This window comes from Ochotona curzoniae, unplaced genomic scaffold (genome assembly GCF_017591425.1).
Source record: "Ochotona curzoniae isolate NIBS_2020 unplaced genomic scaffold, NIBS_Ocur_1.0 contig_908, whole genome shotgun sequence".
NCBI classification, from domain to species: Eukaryota; Metazoa; Chordata; class Mammalia; order Lagomorpha; family Ochotonidae; genus Ochotona; species Ochotona curzoniae.
The window spans coordinates 6972697-6994854 of record NW_024466607.1 but is presented as its reverse complement, the minus strand read 5'-3'; the positions used below and the strand labels follow the sequence as shown (position 1 = coordinate 6994854).

General features: G+C 58.0%; 2 protein-coding genes across 6 annotated transcripts in view; one reads left to right on the top strand and one right to left on the bottom strand.

The window, feature by feature from the left end:
- SLC6A6 (solute carrier family 6 member 6) overlaps nt 1-15502 on the top strand; it is a 64641-nt gene extending 49139 nt beyond the window's left edge. For all 5 annotated transcript variants that reach the window (XM_040995263.1, XM_040995265.1, XM_040995261.1 and 2 more), the window contains 6 exons: nt 2457-2569; nt 5999-6136; nt 7065-7167; nt 7646-7746; nt 9434-9604; nt 11564-15502. In XM_040995263.1, the coding sequence (XP_040851197.1) occupies nt 2457-2569; nt 5999-6136; nt 7065-7167; nt 7646-7746; nt 9434-9604; nt 11564-11704 (767 nt within the window). In that variant the 3' untranslated portion in view covers nt 11705-15502. The remainder of the gene's footprint in view (nt 1-2456; nt 2570-5998; nt 6137-7064; nt 7168-7645; nt 7747-9433; nt 9605-11563) is intronic.
- Nucleotides 15503-18297: 2795 nt separating this feature from the next.
- GRIP2 (glutamate receptor interacting protein 2) overlaps nt 18298-22158 on the bottom strand; it is a 28582-nt gene continuing 24721 nt past the window's right edge. The window contains exons 22-24 of the mRNA XM_040994899.1: nt 20373-20516; nt 19484-19630; nt 18298-18570 (exon numbers count right to left, since the gene is read on the bottom strand). Of these exons, the coding sequence (XP_040850833.1) occupies nt 18412-18570; nt 19484-19630; nt 20373-20516 (450 nt within the window). The 3' untranslated portion in view covers nt 18298-18411. The remainder of the gene's footprint in view (nt 18571-19483; nt 19631-20372; nt 20517-22158) is intronic.

Sequence of the window (22158 nt, the reverse complement as noted above, 5' to 3'; positions counted from 1 at the left end):
AAGCTGCATTTCGAACATTTTCTTGCAACGTGGTCCTAGGGGTGGTTAGGCTGGGGACTGTTTCATTACCTCATGATCTTCCTCTCCCTGCCTACCAGCAAGCACAGGCTCCAGTCCCTGGGCCTTGTTTCGGTGTTTTGCACGTGTGCCCCACAGGGTGCTGTCTCCTCCATGTCAGGCACCTCTGCGGGCTCACCCATCAGTGAGGATGGTGGGTGTGATCCTCTGGGGAGGGGTTAAGCTTTAAGGACCGCCCCCTGGGAAGTCAGCCCCAGGGGCACAGGTGCTCAGAGTCTAGCCCTCTGGGCTCCCAGGTTCTCTGGCACCCACTGCCCTGGGGCCTGGGAGTCAGCACACTGAGAATGCTGGGATCCCCCTGTCTCTCTGGGCCAGGCTTCCGGGAAGCCCTGGCCTGCAGCTGGAGAACAGCAGTAGCATGGATGGTGGGACAGAGAACCAGGACCTCCGGAGGCAGGCAAAGGCCCTGGGGGTGAGGCTCCTTCCAGGGCTGCGGGCATTGACCAGGGTCAGAACCACGCCCCAGGCCCGCACCCTTGAGCCCAGCCTTGGAGGGTCAGTGGCTGCAGGCCTGGTTCATCTGGGCATCTACTTCTCAGAGGAGGAGAGTAAAGGCCCGAGGCTGGTATGGGTCAGCGCAGGGACTGCCACAAGCCTGGCCACTGTCACAGGCAGGCTTGAGGCAGTCTTCTGCTGGACACCTGTGACCTCTCCCTGGACCCTCTGGGCTCAGGACCCGTGCCTCTCCTGGGATACCCACGACCTACTCCGAAAATGCCTGCAGGCTGTCGGGGAAGTGGGCAGTCCTTCCAGATGTCCCTCCCACCCACCACCACCACCACCGCTTGAGAGCTTGGAGTAAGGGTGGTGGGAGTATCGTACTCCATCCAATATCGACTTTGCACAATGGTGTGTGAGGTTGTTCCTATGGGATCACCGGGGTGGGGGGGCGGGGGCACGGGGTGGCCAGGTGGTGAGAGAGGCAACCTCCTCCTGGGGACAGCTGGAAGCTCCCACATCTGTCTGTGCCACTGGCCGAAGCCCTTGCTGTCCGTTAGAAACACCTCGTCACTCCCCGTGGTGCTGCCCTAACAGCTGGCCCTCCCTCATAAGCTCTTCACCATGACCAAGTGCCTTGGGCAGGTAGTTACCCAGCTGGAGGACAGATGTTGGAGGGGTTGGGGAGGGACGCAGGGTCCCCAGGAGTTCCCTGCTGGGCCTGGGCTCCTGCTCCCAGATTCACCCACTGGGCACTTGCAGAAAAAATCTCAGCTGTGAGGGTATAGGAATGAGCACTGGGGTGCACTGGGCTGGGGCCCCCCCATCTTAACATCTGCTCTCAGCCGGCCTGGGTGTCTCGCTCCTGGGGAAGAGCAGGACCCCTGCCTGGTGGAAAGTGGGTTCCAGCTCCATCTTTGGTCCTGAGGTTTTGGGGTTCTGGGTTCTGGGGGTGTGTTTTTGTGAACCCAGCCCCCATCCCTCACCCAGTGACTTTCTGCTGCGAAGAGACTTGCTTATCCCTGCCGCGTTTTGGGTGTTAATGCCGCCAAAATGCAGTTTCAGGTTCCAAGTTCTCGTGGAGTTGGCTTGCTGGGTCTTTGTGGGTTTTCCTTCACTCTGAAATCAGTGGTTTGGTCGTAATGTTTGCTGTTCAGAGCCTGCCCCATCTCAGCTTCCCCACCCAAGTGTTCCAGCTCCAGGTCGCGTCTGGTTCTTCTGTGTGGTTTTTAAGTTCTTGATTGTTTTTTTCAGCCCAGGGTTGTCCCCTGGCACTCTTCCCAACCCCAGGGCTGAACCCACAGGTCTCGGCCCCAGCCATCTGCTTTCAGGCCAGTGGGAGGCAAGACATGTCTCTGGAGTGTTCTGTTGTGCTTCCCCCACCTTAGGTACCCCCAGCTTGGGGAGTGTACACGTAGGGGCTCCTTGGGGGTCAGCCACCACCTGGCCCTTATTTCTCAGGGCAGGGACTGAGGATGAGGAATGACAGCATGGTATGCATGCTGCAGGCCTCCCTGGCAGGTCCCCTCCCCACACCCGCCTCCCCATGGGAGCCCCGGTACTGCTGGCAGACACACTCAGACCCAGTGATCCCCATAGCCAAGCCTGCCCCGGGCTCCCTCCTGGCACCCCAGCCCTGTGTCCTGTCCCGGCACTCTGCCATCCTTCCTCCCTCATGGTCTGGGCAGCAGCTCATGCTGTGAAAGAAACATGCCAAAGCAGAACCCCACCTGAGCCCCAGCTTGACCGATGGGGCAGCAAGCCAGGCCTGGCCCTGGTTTCGTCCCCCAGGCTGGGGTTCAGGGTTAGCTCCTCCCTGCACTGGGGTTTGGGGGGCCGTGCCGGGCGCCAGCGTCTGCAGGTGCCCTGCTACCTACCTGGGTTGCGTCACTGATGAGCCTCCCTTCCCTTGTGCCCCTCCCATTTTCTCTCCCATCTAGGTCCTGGCCTGGCCTTCATCGCCTACCCAAAAGCCGTGACCATGATGCCTCTGCCCACCTTTTGGTCCATTCTCTTTTTTATTATGCTTCTCTTGCTTGGACTGGATAGCCAGGTAAGTGCGAGCGAGATGACAGGGGAGAGCCTGCCCCTTCGCTAAGTTTAGGGGGTTCAACCCCTCATGCCCACAGCTTCTGTGTTCAAGCATCCTTGCGGGGAGTCCCGGCTTCCTCCTCTGGAGGACAGGTGTACTCATACCTGTCCTGACCCTGTTGGGGTGACAGCGGGTGCTCTGGCAGGGCTCAAGAAGGGGGCTGTGAGTGCACAAGTGTAGGGGGCATGTGTCCAGCCAGTCATTGTGCCATCTGGGTCAGGGGGAGGGGAGGCTGCCTCTCCCACCAGGAGTCCATCGCTCAGCTGGGCCGCCCTCCACAAGGGCTGCTGCTTCCAAAGCTATTGTCCAGGGCAGTTCCCCTGGGACTCGGGAGTGAGCAGGAGGGAGGTCTTGGAAGGAGAGAGGGCGCAGAGAGAGGAGAAGGAGGTTGGCTAGCAAGGGCAAGATCAGAGCGGAGGACTTGGCAGGAGGGGGGCCAGGATTAGCCGAGAAGACTGATAACATTTGGGAGAGGGAAAACAAAATACTTGTGTGGTTGCTGATGGGCTTGAGCTGTGTAAACAAGCAAGAGGACTCCTTAATCATCCAGAGCTAATGAGTTTGGCCTCCGGAGGCCCCAAGCAAAAGGCTTTTGTTCCTTCTTCCAGAGTCTTAAGTGAAAGAAAAACAAAACAAAACAAAGCAAAACACGAAAAGCAGAGGTTAAGAGCTGAGGTGGCTGACATCTCGGTGGGCTTCAGGAAGCACTTCCTGCACAAGCCGAGGAGGCCACTCCTCGGGGGACACACGCTCGCTGGGCTGAGCGACCAGCACGCTTGCAGCATTGCTCTGGGGCCAGGACTCCACATACAGTGGCTAAGTGAGCCTGCCTATTGAAAATCAAGCCGGAAGCAGGCATGAAACCTGAATCCTTGGACTCACGGGCGACAGGAGTCTGCTGTACAATCCAGCCTGTGTTTGCTGGGTGAACTCGGGGAAACAGAGAGGGCATGGAGGTCACGCGGATGGTGGCAAGTAGCACCTGCTAGGGCACCGCCAGCTCTCATGCTAGGCTGATGAAGGCACCGAGCCTCAGAGCTGCCATTTTGCCTTGCTCAGGGACCATGCTCACAGGAGAAAGCCATTCCCATGCCACCATTGCCAACCTGTGCCCCCAGAACCTTCCTGTGTTCCCACACCCAGACACTGTGCCCCTTGTCCGTGAGTCTTCCGCCCCCCTGCCCTGCCTGGCACACAGCTCTTTGAGCTTAGCCACCTTCTGTGTCACAATACCTGGCAATGGCTATGACCCTTGTGACGGCTTAGCGAGGCCATGCTTGGTCTGCCTGTCCCCCAGAGCCATCCCTTTGGACTCAGAGCCACGTCCTCTGTGACCTCGCTCTTGGCTTAGGAGCTGTCACCCCATTGCACAGGGTTAGGTGAGCCAGGGTGAGGAACCCTGGAACCGAGGTGGAGGCAGGCACCTGTTACTCTGGGACCATCCCCAGGGGACACGGTCTATGAGCAGACAGCACAGGGAGGAGTGGCAGACTCCCTACCCATCCCAGTCAAGTCCGGATTCTGGTGCCAAGAGTGGCCCAGCTGCCATGAGCCCAAATAATGTTCCATCTTTCTCCATGACCCTGCCTGGCAAATTGAGGCTCAAATTGAGGTGTCAGCCCTCAGGGGTTGTGAAACCAGCGAAGTCTGGAGAACTTTGCGAGTTGGGGCACTGGTTATCCCCCAGAAGTGCAGGAAGCTTGGGCAAGACAGGATTTGTGGGCTTCCCAGCAACGTGGAGTTGTCTTGCTATAACTCCCCCATCTGGAAAAGGAAAGCACTGTGTGTGTTTCTTTACACTTGAATCTTGGCGCTGGGTCATGGCTTGGCTCTGGCACTCAAAGTTCAGATGCAAAACCGCTTCAGCTTGTGGGGAGTGCCCAACAAGTCCACCCCTGCCCCTGGGGCCCCCCTCCAGCCTCGTGGGCACTCGCTCCCCAGTGCCCCTCTGACATGGCCCTGTGGACGGTGTGTGTTGAGCTGCTCCACTGTCGGCAGCAGCTGCGTGGGCCTCAGACACTGCGCTGCTGGCAGGACTGTTGGGGTGCAGCACTCCCAGAATGGGTTTTCAATCTGTTTATTTGGGAATCAGAGGGAAAGAGAAAGAGAGGAAGTCCCTGCTTCCTGGCTCTCTTTTCCAAATCCTGCACTGGGCCCTACTGGGCCCACTAGGCTCAAGCCAGCAGCCGGGTACTCAGGATCACGATTGCCTGAGCCATGGCTGCTCCCTTGCGGGGCTGCGCCAGCAGGAAGCTGGGGCCAAAACTCAAGCGTGCTGATGGGGGTGTGTGGGCTGCTCGGCTGCACGTCCATCCCAGTCTTTCACTTTGAAGCCATGCCTGCCGTGGCGGCCCATCCACACGTACGTGCTCCTGAAGGCCTGGGAGGCAGCAGCAGCCCAGAAACCTTGCTGGGGTGTTGCTGGGGCCACCATGAACTCTGTCCATAGGGTGGTGTTTTAAGCCATTGTTAGTTGTTTCGAAAAGATGTTTTTACTTTGAAAAGCAAAGCAACAGAGAAGGCCAGGAATCTTCCACACCCAGCCTGTCCCCCGGATGGCTGCAGCAGCCAGGAGCTGGCTGGACCAGGCCAAAGCTAGGAGCCTGGAGCTCCATCCCATGTGCATGGCAGGGGCCATCCTCTTCTGCTTGGCCAGGCATATGGGCAGGGAGCTGGATTGGAAATGGAGCAGCCAGGACTTGAACCAGCATCACAGCAGGCTTAACCCACTGGACCAGCACACAGTCCCTAGGCCATGGTTTTGAAAAGGAGGCTGTCTTGAGGTTGTGATGTGAGCAGTCTCAGATCCACTCTAGCACAGAGGAAGGCTGGGGATCTTGGGGGTCCTTCCCGGATCACCCTCCAGGGGACAGGGCTGGGCCCTGGAGTGGCAAGCAGCTTGTGGCTCACACTCTCAGGAGCCCAAGATGCCCTGGGGGTTACACACTGCGCTGTGAGCCACACCTGAACTCGGGCCTACGGGCAGCAGGGGCGGCTGAGGTCCACTCACTGGGCACAATCAAGTAGCAGCCAAGTCTGCCTGGGCTCTGCTGCCCCCAGGCCTCAGAGAGGACAAGACCAAAGAAGGGGGAGGGAGGTGTCATGACGACACCTAGCAAACCAGGGCAGTGGGTCAGCCTGAGCTTTAAGTCTTGGTGCTGAGAGAATGGCTTTCCAGCAACAGGGATAGCCTGCACACAGCTGCAGGAGTGGCATTCTTGGCGGGCTGCAGGGGCACTGCATAGCATAGGGACTGGCTTGGCAGGGTCAGGGGTGAGGCCAGCCCTGAGCCCGGCTTGCTGCTCCTTGCTCCTTACGACCGATGCGTTCCTGGCGTGTGAGTGTGGTCCTCTGCTGTCCAGCCTGACCTTGTCCTCTTCCCCTCTGCAGTTTGTTGAAGTCGAAGGACAGATCACATCCTTGGTTGATCTTTACCCATCCTTCCTAAGGAAGGGTTATCGTCGGGAAATCTTCATCGCCATCGTGTGTAGCATCAGCTACCTGCTGGGGCTGACGATGGTGACGGAGGTAGGTGGCTGCCTTGCCTTCCGCCCCCCGCCCCCACACGATCAGGGTCCCAAGGGCCCTGCTTAGGGGCAGCAGCTGGCTGAGAGGGCCAGGATGTGCTCGTGCCCCAGTCCCACCCATGTTAGAGTTCTGTTCTGAGCAGGCCATTGGGGCCCATAGCGGCGACAGCACAGCAAAGGCCTGGCACCTGCTGTTGACGTGGGTCTGGCTCCATTCCCCCTCCAAACTGCCCTGCTCTTCCTACCAGTTGCCATGGCAATATGCTGGCCATGATTGCCTGCTGTTCCCCAGGGGCCTGCAGAAGGGGAAGGGGGGGGAACCTTCAGCCCTGTCTGCTTGTAGCTGTGTGCCAAAGCCCTTCCCAGGTCATGTGCAGGTGGCACATACTATTCAGAGGGTGGGCAGGGAGGCGCGAGGAGGGTTGCTTCCAATTGCCAAGAACAGAAGGGCGCAGCAGTGGGTGCAGCTCACAGGTGGCCAGCCAGAGCATGCAGAGGGGCCTGTGCAAGGCAGCCTAAGCCCTGCCCTGCACACAACCTCGCCTGCTACCCATGTTCTTGAGCAAGCGGTCAGGTTCAGCACTGCCCCTGGCTTACCCCTTCTACCAGGGAGGTGTCGTTAGAAAAGCAGCCCACGCCCCAAGCAGCTGACATCCCCGAAACTTCTGTGTGGGCCACACTTGGCTCCAAGCACCGCCTTTACGGGCCAACTTGATGTTGCCAAGATGTGTTTGCTCTTGGTTTTCCGTGTTTGTGTCTGACCTGTCGTCAAAGCCAAGGTAGAGCCTCTTGAAAAATGCATTCATCTGTATCTCATCAGAACCTCTGCCCATTTTGCTCGTCTTGTTGATGTACCGGAGCTCTTTGCATGGGAAGGGAATTGCAGACCAAGGCACCAATAGGCCTTCTCTTGTTCTCTCCCCCCGCAGGGTGGCATGTATGTGTTTCAACTCTTTGACTACTATGCAGCTAGTGGTGTATGCCTTCTGTGGGTTGCATTCTTTGAATGTTTTGTAATTGCCTGGATCTATGGTGAGTATAGATCGCTGTATATTTCTCACATTCTCCTTGGGGCTTCCGGAGCAGGCGGTGCTCGTGGGAATCATTCCAAAGCAAAGGCCCTCCTGGCTGCTTCTCTCCAGGCCTGGCATCCACACAAGCCATGTCACCACAGTCACACTACGGGTCCTCCCACTGTGCCCATGTGTTTGACAAGCACAGAACCCAGTCACGCCCGGGGGTCTGTCTGTGCCCACTCCAGGGTTCAGAAAAAGTCTGTTTGCACTTCCTTGAGGCCTCGGCTTGACCATGCTAGGATTCAGAGTCTACTTAAGGTTGCCAAACAAGCATGAGATGTCCAGTTGCATTTGACTTCAGAAAACTTCAAACATGTGCCACACTTGGTCTACAGGATCTGGTGGCTCAAACCCCAAGTGGGTGCCCAGCCGTTCCCCGGGGCCACTACTGCTCTCAGCTGCTGTGTCACCACGGTGCCCCTCTGTCCCCACAGGCGGTGATGACTTTTATGACGGTATAGAGGACATGATCGGCTATCGGCCCGGGCCCTGGATGAAGTACAGCTGGGCTGTGATCACCCCCGTCCTCTGCGTTGTGAGTTCTCAGGGGCCTGACACGTCCACCTGCCCGAGCACCTGTGAGGCAGCTCAGTGCTGCCCGCCCAGGAGAGGCGGGGCAGGCTGTTCCAGGGCCACCCAGAGTCGAGGTGGGCAGGTGTTCCTGGTGGAGGAACCAGCCCGGGCATGGCCAAGGCCTTCTGCCAGAGGCGGCAGGGCCCGAGTGGATGAGGAGTCAGGGAAGCCGTACTGGGGAAGCACAGCTCCCCAGCTCACCCTGCTCCCAGCCCCTCCCAGAACTCCTGGGCATCCCTGGTTAAGTCAAGGAGCTTGGTTGGGGAACTGCTGAGTTGAGAGCAGGTTGAAACCATGGAGAGTGGGAGAGTGGCTTAGAGGGGACGCCCGCCATGATACTCTTGGCTTTCCCAGGGGCAGGAAAGGTAGGGCAGGGCCCGGGGCCACCATGCCCGTCCCACCAAGGCTCCTTTGCCCACCAGCACCAAGTTGGCCTTGGCAGCTGCAGCTGCTGAGCCTTGGGGGCATAAAGCCTATGTGAGCTCCGTTGGGGGGGCCCTCAGCATCTGGCCTGCGCTGGCCAGTTCAGGCCACAGGCAGCACATGTAGCAGAAGCCTCCTTGGGTTTGGGAGCAGGTGCTTGGTGAGGCTGACCTAGTGGTTTCTACTCCAGACTGGATGAGTCCACACTGCCACTAACTCTGCCTGCACCTGCAGCAAGTCCCTCCCCTCCCTGGGCCTCAGGAGATGCTAGACAAGCACTGCCGTGTGTCCGGGTGGGGGCCTCCCCTGCCAGGGGACCGCGGCAGCCAGCACCCTCCCCAGCGCAGTGGCTCTTGGTGGGGCTACAGCTCAGGTTCTGGCTCTCACTTGCTGTTTGTTCCTGGGCAGCTCCTCCTCTCAGCACTGTGACCCTGCGTCTCCTTCTCTGCCTCCCCGAGGAGTTGGGTGGATCAGAGAGAGGCTGCGTCCGAGTGCAGGGACGAATCCCCCTCGTGGAAGAGGAGTGTGACGTGGGCAGGTCGGGTCCCCGGGGCAGGGGAGGGGTGCAGCTGCCTTGTGCTGGGCTGAGCCCAGACCGGCTTCTAAGGGAGCCATCTATCCCGACCTCCCCGGCAGGGCCAGGCCTGCGGAGCTGCCCAGGAGAAGGCCCCTCCCTCCCCTCAGCAACATGACTTTCTAAACAGCTTTGCTGCCACACAACTCCTATTGTCGATCCAGCCCGAGTGGCAGAGCCCCTTGGCACTCTGCTCAGAGGAAGACAGCGCCAGGCGACCCTCTGAGCCGCAAGGCTGAGTCCTCTCCCTGTCCTGGACTGAGCCTGACACCCACTCTGCTGCCCGCAGCTGGGGATGCCTTGGTGGCCACCTGCATTTATTGTTCCTGGAGCTATACCTGCTGTCGCAGAAATGGGGGTGCCAGAGATTCAGAGGGTGTTGGGGGGGTGCACATCTACAACCGTGCAGGAAGAGGTTTGTGCGGGTGGGTTTCTGAAGTAGGGAGCTGATGTAGGAGGGAGCAGAGGGGGAGAGGACTCCGCCAGAGAGCAGCCGGTGCTGAGGCCCTGGAACGAGTGGCTGAAGAGCCCGCAGGGTTTCAGGGTGGGGGTGGGGGCTCGGCCCGTGTCCTGCAGTCTCGAGCCGTGGGGCTGGAGGGGTCCTCCTGCTGGGTGGGACCCGAGCCCTCTGAGCACCACCTTCTCCCCACAGGGATGTTTTGTCTTCTCGCTCGTCAAGTACGTGCCCCTGACCTACAACAAAGTCTACGTGTACCCGGACTGGGCCATCGGGCTGGGCTGGTGCCTGGCCCTGTCCTCAATGGTGTGCATCCCCCTGGTCATTGTCATCCGCCTCTGCCAGACGGAGGGACCCTTCCTTGTGGTGAGCAGGGGGCCCAGGTGGGGGAAGCTGGTGCTGTGTGGCCTTCCACACACTGAGGCTGAGCTGGGGGCTTCGCTTAGCAGCAAGGGGTCTTCTGTGTGTGCTGGGAAGGAGGCCTGGACTGCATCCAGAGGCCCGCATCCAGAGGCCCACAGCCAGAGGTCAGCTAAGGCCAGACTCTTTCTGGACTGGGACCCTCAGAAATGCCTCCCCCAGCCTCACCTCACCTCCCACCAGCTAGGCAGGCACTGGTGGAAGGGAACGCTTTCCAAGAAACAATTTTCTCAGAATCTCCCTGACCCTGCGGGCTTGGGCTGGTTCCAGGGCTGTGTTGCTTTGTTCTAGGTCATCTTCATTGTTGTTCGCTTTTTAAAACCGCTGGAGCCAGGATGTCCTGGAGCGCTAGCTCCCCCCTGGGCTGGGTCTGTTTCCTCTGCTTGGAGGTGTCCTTGGCAGGGGAGAGGGGATAGAGGAAGAGGCAGGGCCACGGAGCCCCTGTGTGCATGGGGAGGGCCACGTCCGGGCAAGACCCGTGTCCCGCCAGGGCGCTGAGTGGCGCCATAGCTCCTCCACATACTAAAGCACTGGATGGATAGACACATGGGCTACAGCCACAGCCAAGGCCCCTAGGACCCCATGCCCACCCAGCCCTGCACGGCCACCATGTTCACTGAGCACAGCGGCAGGGGGTGGGTCTCCGGAGGCCTGTTTTGCTTGGCCAGTGCCCTTAGCAATGCTGTGCTGGCGAGGGGGTCGCTAACTTAGTCTCCCTTCAAAGCCTCATTTTAGAGTAATTGTTCAGTTTCTGAGCAGGGTTGGCATGAGAGAGGAGGGGACATGGGCGGGCATGGACATCCCCTCCCCCCGCTTACACACTCCTCCGAAGGTGGCTCAGCATCTTCTCTCTCTGTCCCCACATGTTCCTCATGTTGCCGAAGTGGCCTCCCAGTCCAAGCTCTGGCAAACCCTGCTCTGCACCCCACTGCACCCCCAGCCCGGGCTGAGCCTCCCACATAGCCCGAGCCTCATAGCACTGCCTCTTGGCCACCTGATGATGGGGGAGCAGGAGGTGACTCAGGAAAGCGGAGCCACTCCACTGGGGCTGGGAGCACCCCAACAAGGCAACCGAGTCCACATTACAGCCCTGGCCTGAGAAGTGGTGCCAGTGACCAGCAGGGTGGGGCCAGGGATGGCCAGATCTTCTGAGGGAAGGTGGCCATCTGGGCATGTAGATGGGGCACGGTGGCTCTCCCTAAGCAGCACCTGTACCCTGCACCCCTAAGTTGGGCGCAGCTGCTCGGGGAAGCAGCTCTTGGGCTTAGCACCTGTGTCCTATTGACATCTCTGGGCACTTGGCAGAAGCAGGGCTGGGCAGGGTGGGCAGGAGGCCTGAGTGCTGCCATGGACTTTGCCTGGTGTCCCTGGGGAGGACCCCTAGACTGACTGACTGAGCAGGAAGCAGCTTGGGGGACAGAAGTGGCTGCCCAGGTGAGCAGCCCCGGCCAGACCTACAGTCCCCACAGCTCTCTCGAGGAGGGATGGGGAGGCAGGTGCAGCCCACACCTGAGCCCACAGGCCATGCTGTGAGAAGGCAGGAGCCACAGAAGGCTTAGGGTAGCCCTGCCATCCTCTGGCCCGCATACCAGCTGCAGAAACTCAACTGTTATGAAGTCAGGGAAGTCAAGCACAGATTCTAAGGGAGAAAGAACTGTGTGGATGGAGGTTCTGGATCCGCTTCCTGGGGCTGTGTCATCAGGGCTTGGTCAACAGACCTGTGCCCTGAGTCAGAACTGGGGGCAGGGGTGAGAGGGGTGACTTCTTATTTCCAGAAAGCACGGGATAGGAGTTCCAATGATGCCAGGCATCTGCAGAGGACCCAGCGGCACAAGGGTGCGGGGGAGGGGGAGGCACCAGGAGCAAACACCTGCCTGACGACCCCTCCCTACCTTCCTTCTGCAGAGAATCAAGTACCTGCTGACCCCGAGGGAACCCAACCGCTGGGCAGTGGAGACGGAGGGGGCCCAGCCCTACAGGTCCCGCCTGTCTCTCAACGGTGCGCTCATGAAGCCCACCCACATCGTTGTGGAGACCATGATGTGAGCCTTCCTCGGGCGCGGCCGCTTCCCTGCTGTTTACTAACATTAGATTCTCCTAGGACCAGGTTTACAGAGCTCTATATTTGCACTAGGATTTTTTTTTTTTAATTGTCACAGGAAAATGTTACTCTGTGTGTATGTTCTGTGTGTATGCGTGTGTGTGTGCATGTTGCGTGTGGTGATTATTTGGGGATACTTTATACAAAAAGAAACCCCATGGGCAGCCGTCTGGGGCCAGGCCAGAGCTTTCATACTGAATTAGATGTATTTTCTGGGAACTCGGTCAATTCTTCTTTGTATTGTTTTTTAACACGTGACTGTATCAGCTTAGGAATTGTTGTACTCTGACCACTCGGCTTGATCTTGCCAGCAATAGATCTTGTTCCCAAAAGCAATCCTTTCTACGGTGCTCCTGGCGCTGGCTGAAGGCTCTGCCGGACCACAGGGCTGCCTCTTGCTGGGACGGCAAACCCACCTTAAAGGCGTAGCACCTCCCAAAGCCTGGTTCCTGGGAAGCCCGCTGCAGGGGATAGGGCCCTGCCAGCTGGGGCACCGGAGAGCAGGGCCATGGGCAGCCTCACTCCTGCACTTGTTGTAGCTGAGCAGAGAAGCCGAAGGCTCATCTCCTCTCATGGACAGGCCGGGGAGCTGGGGACCAGGCTCCGCTGAGGGTGTGGGGCAGAGAGAGCTGTCATCCTGAGCCCCTGTGGCTGACTCCTCAGCAGGACCACCCACACTGCAGTTCCTGGGGAGCCCAGCGAGCAGTCCTAGGGGTCCAGGCTTGGGGTCCATCCCAAGACTTGGTGCTCACCCTCAGGAGAGGTGGACGAGGCCAGGATCCTTCCTGGGATGCTGCAGGCAGCCTCGGGGATCAGTACCCCACATGTCATGGTGTCAGAACGGGGTTGTCACAGCTGTGATTGTTCCCCCGTGCATGATGAGTTTGTTGGGGGCCAAGGGCGAGGTGGAGGCGAAGGGATCAAAGGATGTGGCCCGGGTGCCTCAGCAGGCTGATGCAGGACAGGGTGAAGCCAGACAGAGCCCAAGGCTGTCCCAGCGCCAAGAGCAGCTTCGGGGCTCAAAGCTGGCTTGTGGACTTAGCAGTCCCCAGGCCCCTCCAAGTTCAGGCCCAAGGGCAGCTTGCAACAGTGACTTGGGCCCTAAGAAAGGCCCTTGTTTCTGTTCCCTGTAGTAGCTGAGGTCAGACAGTTTACTGCCTGGAGACTGAGACTACATGGCTGGGAAAACCCAGGGTAGGGGCTGACACCCCAAGCTGGTCACCAGAACCGGGTCCCTGTTAGAACCAGGACTGAGGGGTCCTACGCCTTTAAGATCCCACTCGCAGACCACCAGTGTGTTGGACCTAAACTGTGCCATTTGAACAGCCGTGAAGAGTTCAGAGTGGGAGCAAAAGGAAACCATCTTTCCTTGCAAAGCAGGGACCACTGTGAGGACGGGGACCAGGGAGTTTTGACTTAACACATGCAGAGCAGGGCCTGTGGAAGCCCCCTCCCCAGTGTTGGGGGCAGGGAGGAGCCTTGGGTGGGGGGCCCTTCCATGGGGCAATCCCAACCTCCCCCATCTCTGGCCAATGTACATGCTCCACTGCCAAAGCCGGCCCCTCTCGGCCAGAGCGCCAGTCCTGTCCTCGAGCCTGGGCAGCTGCACTGCTCTCCTGTCCCCCTGGTACTTGTGGGTGCCTCTATGTCTGCCTGACTATCTCTTGGTTCTTTGTACCGTGTAGCGACGTGACCTGTATGTCTTAGGGAACTTTAGTAAACTAACCAGTCCTGGTGGAGAAAGACAGGTGCTGCATGGGCAGGAGGCTGGGCAAGCAGAGGCTACCAGGGCATTTGTGGTCATTTTGGTCCTCAGGTCCCCTCTCTGCGGGGAAGCCTCACACCTGCAATAAAAGCTGCGGGGTATCCGGGTTAGCAAGGCAGACCTCAATTTTCTGGGAGTGGCCTGAGAAAGGTCTCTTTTAAGATTTCCCAGACCAAATCCTAGACCAAAGACACACAGACCAAGTCCCCAGACCCCGCAAGGTGAAGGGGTCAACTGCTGGCCCAAGCTCCGTCTTCCCAAGCCCCAAGCACCTGTCTTGGCTCCCGTGTGTGTGCAGAGCGTGGCTCTGTGAGCCTGATGTGTGATGACTTGTGTGTGTCTCCTTTTAAATGGAACTTTGCATTTGAGCTCTGACTCTGGTCCCCATGCCCTGAGAATGGGCAAGACCCTGCCTGCCCTGTACTTGGGAGGGGTGTGAAATTTAGATGCCCACACATAGCCTGGTGAGCCAGATCTGGATAAAGGAGGCTAGCGAAGTGGTTACTTTTAAGGTGAAAAGGCAGGATTGAGGGCCTAGGGGCTGCTACTGCTTCCCCAAGTCGGGTCCCCTCTGTAGTGGGGGTGCCCCAACCCAACAGGCTCCTTGTCGCTTGGGGTAGCCAAGTCCCAGAGCAGAGCGGGGCCTCTGGCTCCGTGAATCAAGTTTGGACCAGGACTTGTTCTGCAGGTTCTCCCAAGGGTGAGCAGTGAGTTACAGGTGCGACCACCCAGGAGATCTTGGTCTGATCCCCCCTGACAATCAACAGCCTTGGTCATCAAGGAACTGTGGTGCCCTAACGCTCTGGGCCAACCCCACAAGCGAAAAGGGTGCTTCGGGCTGCAGGTAGGCGGCTGGAGCACTTGCTCGCCAGGGTCCCACCAAGGGCCCCTCTCTTTCCCCACAGCCTTGGTAGGCTAGGAAATGAGAGCCCTGTCCACCCAAGAGGTGCCTGAGGCCTGCTCCAAATGCAGCTCAAGGCTACCTGGGAAATGACCAGGCCCCAGGAAGTAGCTTTGGGTGATTTTTCACAGCCTCTCCTCTCCTCTGCTCTCCTTCCCTGTATCCTCAGCACCCCCTGAACCTGAGATGTAGCAGAGTATACCCTCAGCCTGACTAGGGCACTGTGCCAGCCACGTGCCACTGTATAACGGCCAGTGGCCCTGCCAGCACTGCCCCCTCCTGAAGGGGAATGCTGTGCGCAGCCAGGCTCAGACACAGCTAGGAAGGGACCGCTCCCCTCTCCGCCAAGGTCCCATCCATCCTCAGACCCAGGGCCAGGTGGCCGCCGGGCTGCCATGGATGCCACTGTGTGCAAACGCCTCTTGCGTACAAACCTAACAAAACCCAGGGCTCCCAGCTCCAAGAGCAGTGGGCAACCCCAGGTCAAGGGACAGCCTCCCGCCCCCGCCCAATGTGTGACTCTCAGAAATACCTGTGTCAATAGGAAGTGGTCCCCATTGTTCTCTGTGGGTGTTCCGACACTGTCCCTGAGGGAGGCCCGCCTGGTGATAGATTTGACTTCACTTGAACTCCATTTCTTTGCTTTTCCCTTAATTTGTCCCCTAGTCCCTAACGACTGTGACTCTATATTTAGCACAAGAGAAAGCTGAGAACGTGGGTCTTGCCTCCTTCCGGAAATATGTCTGGTTCATCAGGACATTTTTTTAAGCTTCAGAGTATTTTTAAGAGATTTTAAACTTTTGTAAAGAAATACAAACCAACTCACTATGGACTCTTGGGGGGAGGAGTACATGTGTGCGAACAAGACCCGGGGGGGTGGGCGAGCCAGTCTTGGCGTCCCGAGCTCTGACATAGCCATGTTTCATGACACGGAATCCTGTGTTTCACAGGGGTGGTTTTCCCTCTTGCTTTTTAGATAAATCTATATATTGATATTTTAAATTCATCTTTGCTTTTTTTTTAGAGGAGTTTGTAATCACCTTGTAACATGAAAATAAACATTTCCTTTTTAAAGTCCAACGTGTGTGTTTTGTTTGGGCGAGGGAGTCGATGTCCCTTGGAGGTGGGGCTGGCAGGCCAGGCAGCCCTGACCGGAAGTAGGTTCCGGATTGGTGACGGAGTTTGGAATGTGTGCATACACATCGTGATGTATCTTGGGGATGGGACCTGAACCAAGACACCAAGTTCATGTGCGTCCGTGGCCCGAGGGGTCTGTGTAACTGCCTTCAGTGTGATCTGTCCCACTTATGGTTCATGCCAGTATCCAGGCGGTTTTGGGTTTCAGAGCATCTTGGGTCCTGGGCTTAGGGGTATTCCAGAAGTGCTGGCGAAGTCAGGATTCACACCCAGGGCTCCTGGGTCTGCTTGGGCTGGTCGTTCTGATTCTGCAACCCAGAGATCCGCCACCTGGACCGAGCTGTTGGCCCACAAGACTAAAGGTGAGTCGCAGGCACTCACCCACTGTGCCTCCTTATCCCATTTCCAGCCCAGAGTCATCCGGCTGGAGGCGTGGGAGGCTGGCAGGGCAAGATGGAGGGAGTACTAACCTGCCGGCCTTTCTCCTCCACCTCCCAACCCCAGCAGGTGCAGTTGGCTCTGCGTCCTCTTAGGGATCTCAGGACCACGGGCAGCTCAGGGTCTGTGGATGGCCTTTCCACCAACCAGCTCCACAGCCGGAAGTCTTTTCAGGTGAAATTGTTCTTCCTGTGTACACTGCTAGGATAAAACCCATCCCCACTATCTGTGTGACCCGTCTACCTTAGGAGGCACTGGAGCCCACCCTGAAGGCTGGACTCGGCCAATTCACACCCCGAGCAGCCATGCCGTAGCAGTGCGGCTGCCTCCCCGCCTCCCCCTCCCAGCCCTCCTGAGACAGGATGTTCACTCCTGGGCTGCACAGCCAGGGGCAACTCTTCCTCCACCCACACAGGGCTCTGGGCCCCAGGATACCTGGCTCCCCTTGCCATGGGCACCCACCAGCAATAGTAGCTAGAAGGACTCCCTTCTGCCTCTGTGGCTTCCCCGGCATACAGGATGGGGGCCCTGCCCCAGTCCATGCCCTCATGGGCCCGCAGCTCCAGCCTTGGGACTTTCTTATTCATTGGGCTGTGTCCAATGGAGGAAGGACTCCAAATACCCATGTGAGTTAATAGCAGGTCAGATGCTACCAACTCCACATGTGAGCTACCTCCTTTGTCATCTCAAAGTAAACAGCCTACTGCGAGTGCATTTACGTGATTTTATTTTTAAAAAATCTCAATAGCACCCCCAAGTCACCGCACCCCATGTTGGGAAAAAGATGGACAGACCATAGCCAGCCCCTGCCATGCAGCCCCTGGGTACCTTGTGCTTGCTGGGAGTCCTAAGAAAATCCCATGTAGAAAAATACTTTACAAGGATGTTCTCTAATCGCAGCCAGAGAAAAATACCACTTTGGGAGGGGGTGCAGGGGTGGCACAGGGGCTGCACCAGAAATGCATAGGCAGGCAGGACACTCAGCAGGGAGGGGGGGGGAATGTGGGAGTTGGGAGGAGCATCCCCGGGAGAAGTCAGGAGAACTATTGCATATGAGAATTCCGGCAGCTCCCCCAGAGGCCTGAGTCAGGGGGCAGCAGAAGCCTCTGGAGGGGGTTGGGGGTCCAGCCTGGATTGCCTCCCCACCTGGAGTCCGACACAGCTGTCCTAGGCCAAGAGGCCCTGAGAGTACGCCCAGTCCAGCCCTGTCACACCAGAGGCCCCGAGAGGCTGAGCCACCTGTCCAACGTGCCACGTGTGGCTGCTCCAGCCCCTGAGATCCAGAGCTCTTGATTCTGCTGGCTGCCCCTCTGACAGGCAGGTGGTGACCCCTCCTCGTGAGGTGGGCATTTGCCCAAGGACACGAGTCAGTTGAGACACTGGGCATCCTACCCATGGCTGAGCAAAATCTTCAGGAGGGCTCGGGGTTCAGTGGGGAGTGGTAGGGGGTGATAGGGGACCCAGAGGGGACTCGGGGAAGCCTGGCTCTGCGCAGACTCTGACCAGAGGTTGAAGGAGCAGGGATTGGGGTGGAAAAAGGATGGAGGAGGCACCCCATATTTTCCTGAGACCCTTTCTACATCTGGGCTGGGGACTATACCCCAGACTACAAAGTAGGGCTCTGCCTTCCCCACACCAAAACCTTGAGTTTATGGAGCAAAGCAGATGAGCTGAAGGGACACACTGGTGCGGCCAGACCCACTGCTCCCATGAGGGACACGTGAATGCTGTCTCCACCAGCATGACAGAGTCCCAGTGCCTGCCTTCACTTGGCTTCTGCTCTGGCTCTCCTCTTGGCATCTCTTCCTCCATAAACGAACATGGGTGCAGCCAGAGCTGCCCACCTGCTACCCCATCCCCGTGTCTTCCAGCTCTCCTTGGCAGGTTGTGGGAGAGGAGCATCCCGGGTCTTTTGCCTGCCCCTGCTCCCCTCTCAGAGGGCTCCACCCCCTACACCAGGAGCAGACTCCACACCCCACCCTGAGCCTGCCCTACAGACCCCAGTCCAGCAGCTGCAGTCACAGAAGCTTCCAGCACAGCTGCTGAAGCCATGATTCTCCAACTTTGGAGAATCAAGGACCTGGCCTGTCCTGCAGTCCCAAGTGCCTTGGCTCAGGCCCTGGAGCATGGGGACTCCAAAAGGCCCCCAACACCAGAACGCTGGAGCCCAGGGAGAAGCTGCTCCCAGCCTTGGGGGCCGAGGGAGAGGGACACGCCTCTGGAAGTTTCCTCCAGATCCTGGCAAGCAGTTCCTGGGCACAGACATCAGGAGCCTCAGCCTGGGGAAGACCCAGACACCACAGAGCCAGGCCACAGTGCCCAGGCCCACTCCAAGTCTGCCAGATCCTCAGATGGAAGAAGGGTAGCCTCTTCTCTGGCCCACAGTCTCTCCAGCAGCCCCTCAGGGCTATTCACAGCATCCGGGGGCTGCTGGGGCCTGGTGCCCGCGAGGCCCGGCTGCCCCGCCCTACTGGGTTCCGGCTGATGACCAGCTCCAGGACTTGGCCTGCCTGCGCCAGCAGTGGCACCGCCAGGCAGCAGTCGAAGTCCCGCGTGCGCACGTGGTTGACCTGCACGGGGCACAGCAGAGGAGTTAGAGCCAAGCTCCGTTGGCTAGACCAAAGCACACGTGTGTGCATACACACACACACACCAATCTGCACCTTGCTGAACTCCCACTTCTTGTGTTACTGTCATAAAGACAAAGTCCTGTGTCTGTATGGTCACCCCTATCCAAGTCCTCTCTTACCCACCTTCCAAGATACCAGAACCTTCCAAGGTTCAGTTACAAACTGACTGCTGCTCCACCACACTGATACAGAGCAAGGTGTATACGTGTTCAGCACAGCCTTGTTCCTGAGTAATCTCCACCCGAGGTTGAACACAGCATGTCCCTGGGACACCCGTCTCCCGTAACAGACCCTGCCCAGACAGCAGGGCTGTACCCTGTAACATCCAATGTAAGGCATCTCTAGTGAGGGGTGTGGGATGCACGTTGCTACGTTGCACATTTTCTTTCCAAATAAAGCTGAAAAAAAGCCTTTAAGCCAAAGACAATGAAGTAAATTTGTCCTAAACATGGCCCAGACTATAGAGGGAGCAAAAACAGCTAAGTCACTGATAACCAGAGGCCAAGCCAGGGAGATCTGACATTTCCCAGCCTCCCTTGCAGCCAAGCTAAGCAGATCACAGGATCAACTTTGGCCCAACAGGCTATGAAGGACTGTGACAGATGTGTGTGGCAGGGGCAATTCTGTGGTGGGCAGGTCCTCTACCATGATGGAAGGGCCCCACGCCAGCCCCCAAGGGACAGGCCATACAGGTGCTAAGTTCTTTCTGAAACCAGTGACACAACATAAGTCAGCCTGCCCTAACTCAACTCCTGCCCTTCCCATGGGTAGAAGTGGGGCTGTTTTCCCAGCCCATTCAGGGAAAACAAGGCCACACCCTCGGCAGTGCCCCCCACTCTCTCCAGCACAGTACCTGGAGGATCCTGTCGAAGGGCCGGAGGCCTCCACGGTGGGCAGGACCATCGGGGCGCACGGTGTGGACGTAGACACCCTTCTCCAGGAGGCCATCAGACACGCTGAAGCCAAAGTCATCCCGCACGGGGTCCTTGTGCAGGGTCACCTGGGGCAGGAGGAAGATGTCCCAAGAGTGCTGGCCTCTGTCCCTGGCTCCTCCCACTGCAGCCCGGACCCCTACGTCTAGCCTCCACCTGCCAGCCCACTCCCAGCTGTGAGCCTATGCTCCACGCTGCTCCATCTCCCTCTCAAGGGAGCCCCTTCATCAAGGAGACATCGGGGCGGGGAGGGCGTCAGATGCCAGATGCCACTCTGGTTCCTGCACAGTGCAGTGCTGACTCCCAGGTCATGTGCTGCACAGGGTCTAGGTTATACACAGGCCAGGCGGGCTTCTTGGCCACAGGACATGTGAAGGAGGAGAAGGCTGAGAGAAATAGGCACACACAGATTTCCAACCTCTCCAACTTCATTGTCCATGAGCTTTTAGAACAATCCTTATACACACACATAAACCTTTCCATGCAGATACTCAGATGTCTTGACACACATGAGCTTTGTACCTGCTTGTGCAAAAATGACCATAAGTACACATCTATACACACACGTTTCAGTGGAGAAAATAAGTCTACTTAAAAATAATAGCCCATGATGCATTGCAAGTAGGTGTGTGTATCATCTAAACATGGACAGTTTTGAAAAACAACTGATGACCAGATTCCCAAATAGTCTGTTGGGAGAGGACAACACGTGAGGAGCGGGGATCTGGGGCCAATCTGGAGGCCCTGGTGGGTCCTCGCAGCACCAGGACACAGGCCCAGGCCTCCTGCACCCGCTGCCACAGCACCTACCTTGTGCATCTCCAAAGGTGTTGGCGGCAGCAGCGCCTGCACCTCCTGGGGGGAAGCATGTACCTCGTGGCCCCTTGGCCGGGCCCGGCAGCCAGGCCTGCCCTCCAGAGCCACACTCTGCACAGCACCCGTCATGATGGAGGCCTACGGGGACACGGACGGCCCTTTCTCAGATGCCTGGCTGCTCGTACCATCCACACCCTCCTGTGGCAGCCTTCAAGGTCAGAGTGATGGAGAAGGACAAGGGTAACGATTTGCTGGCTTCCACTCTGCGCTCCCAGCACTCCGCACCAAGATGTCATTTTGTTATCACAACTCAGGCACAATCTGAGTAAACAGAGGCTGGCTCCAGAGTCGGAGCTCCCAGCACAGTGCTGTGTCGCCAGCTGCAAGCACGCACAAGGTGAAATCAGACATCACGGTGAACGGCACAGAAGACACACAAGAGCCCAAGGCAGGCATGACACCCAGGAGGTGCCGACACTCCACCTCGGCATGACAGCTCAGACAAGACCTGAGAGATGAGGAAGAGGAGGCTGGGAGCAGGCTGCCGCGGTGGAGGGAAGGATTAGGATGAAGGTCCTGCAGGTGGCACAGGCTGTAGCACGAGGCTGGGAGGGCAAGGGCCTGGCCTACATGGCTCTGCATACAGAGATAAGAACATTATCCCAGAACAACAGGGAAACCTCATGGGACCATGCATGGAGGGAAAGGGACAGACACAGAGGAATAGCTCTAGAAGGTTCTTCCAGACTGGGGGCTGCAGAACCAGGTATGCAGGCTGCGAGGGAAGCGCCACAGGGAGTAGGGGGTTGTCCAAGTCAAAGACAGCCATGGTCGGGACGAGAGTGGTGACAGTGAGAGGGAGGGGGAGCAGGATGATGACAGGTCCAAGGTCAATGGCTTGGCATCCTTGGAGATGGGTAGGTTGAGTCAGGCCTGGTACTAGCCAGACAGGGAGTCTGTGACCCGAAATGGGGTGAGGCTGCCAGGCTCACTGGGTGGAAAGATGGGCTTCTCACACATATTACCCAGCTCCCCAGTGTCACGGGCACCCACTCCAGCCCAGCAAAGTCTCTCCTCCCTCCATGATGTCCAAGCGCATGCTCTATGGGCACAGTTTTATCTGACTTTGGGCTAGGAGATCCTACTGTGATCCTACTGTCCCCAAGACTGGGGCAACAACTCCTACAAATGAACCACCAGGTTGGAGAAGAGAGGAAGATGGGAACCAGGAAGGAGGCAAGCGTTGAGCCTTTGTAACTAGCCCTGTCCTGCCTGGAGAGCCAGAGGAAAGACCAGAGACTCGGGATCATGCAGTCACAGGGTCTCTTACGATTAGAAGCAGGGAGGCCAGGTACATTAGAGCCCTGGCCTCTAGGACTGCACAGCGTTGGGACTTCAGTTATGATGCAGACCGGGTTGGTCCAAGAAGCTCCCTCCCAAACACATGGATGGTGAATGACAGCTTTAAAAAAATTACAATCTCAAAGCAAGAAAAAGTTGGATGAGCAGGAATGGCAGGAATGCAACCCTTGCTCCAAGGGGCTGCTAGCCTACAGGCAGCCCAGGGAAGAGAGAACTCTGGCTCAAGGCAGGAAGTGAGGCGTGCCATCTCAGAAAACACCTGCCCAGCTGCAGGACACCCAGGAGGAAGCGGAGTCAAGCACTGGTGATGACCTCAGCATAGCGTGCGGGCACGAGTGTGACCTTCTGCAATCACGCAGAATCACCGAGCTGAGAACTTCCTGTCAGACTGACCTGGAACTGCAAGCTCAAAGGCCCC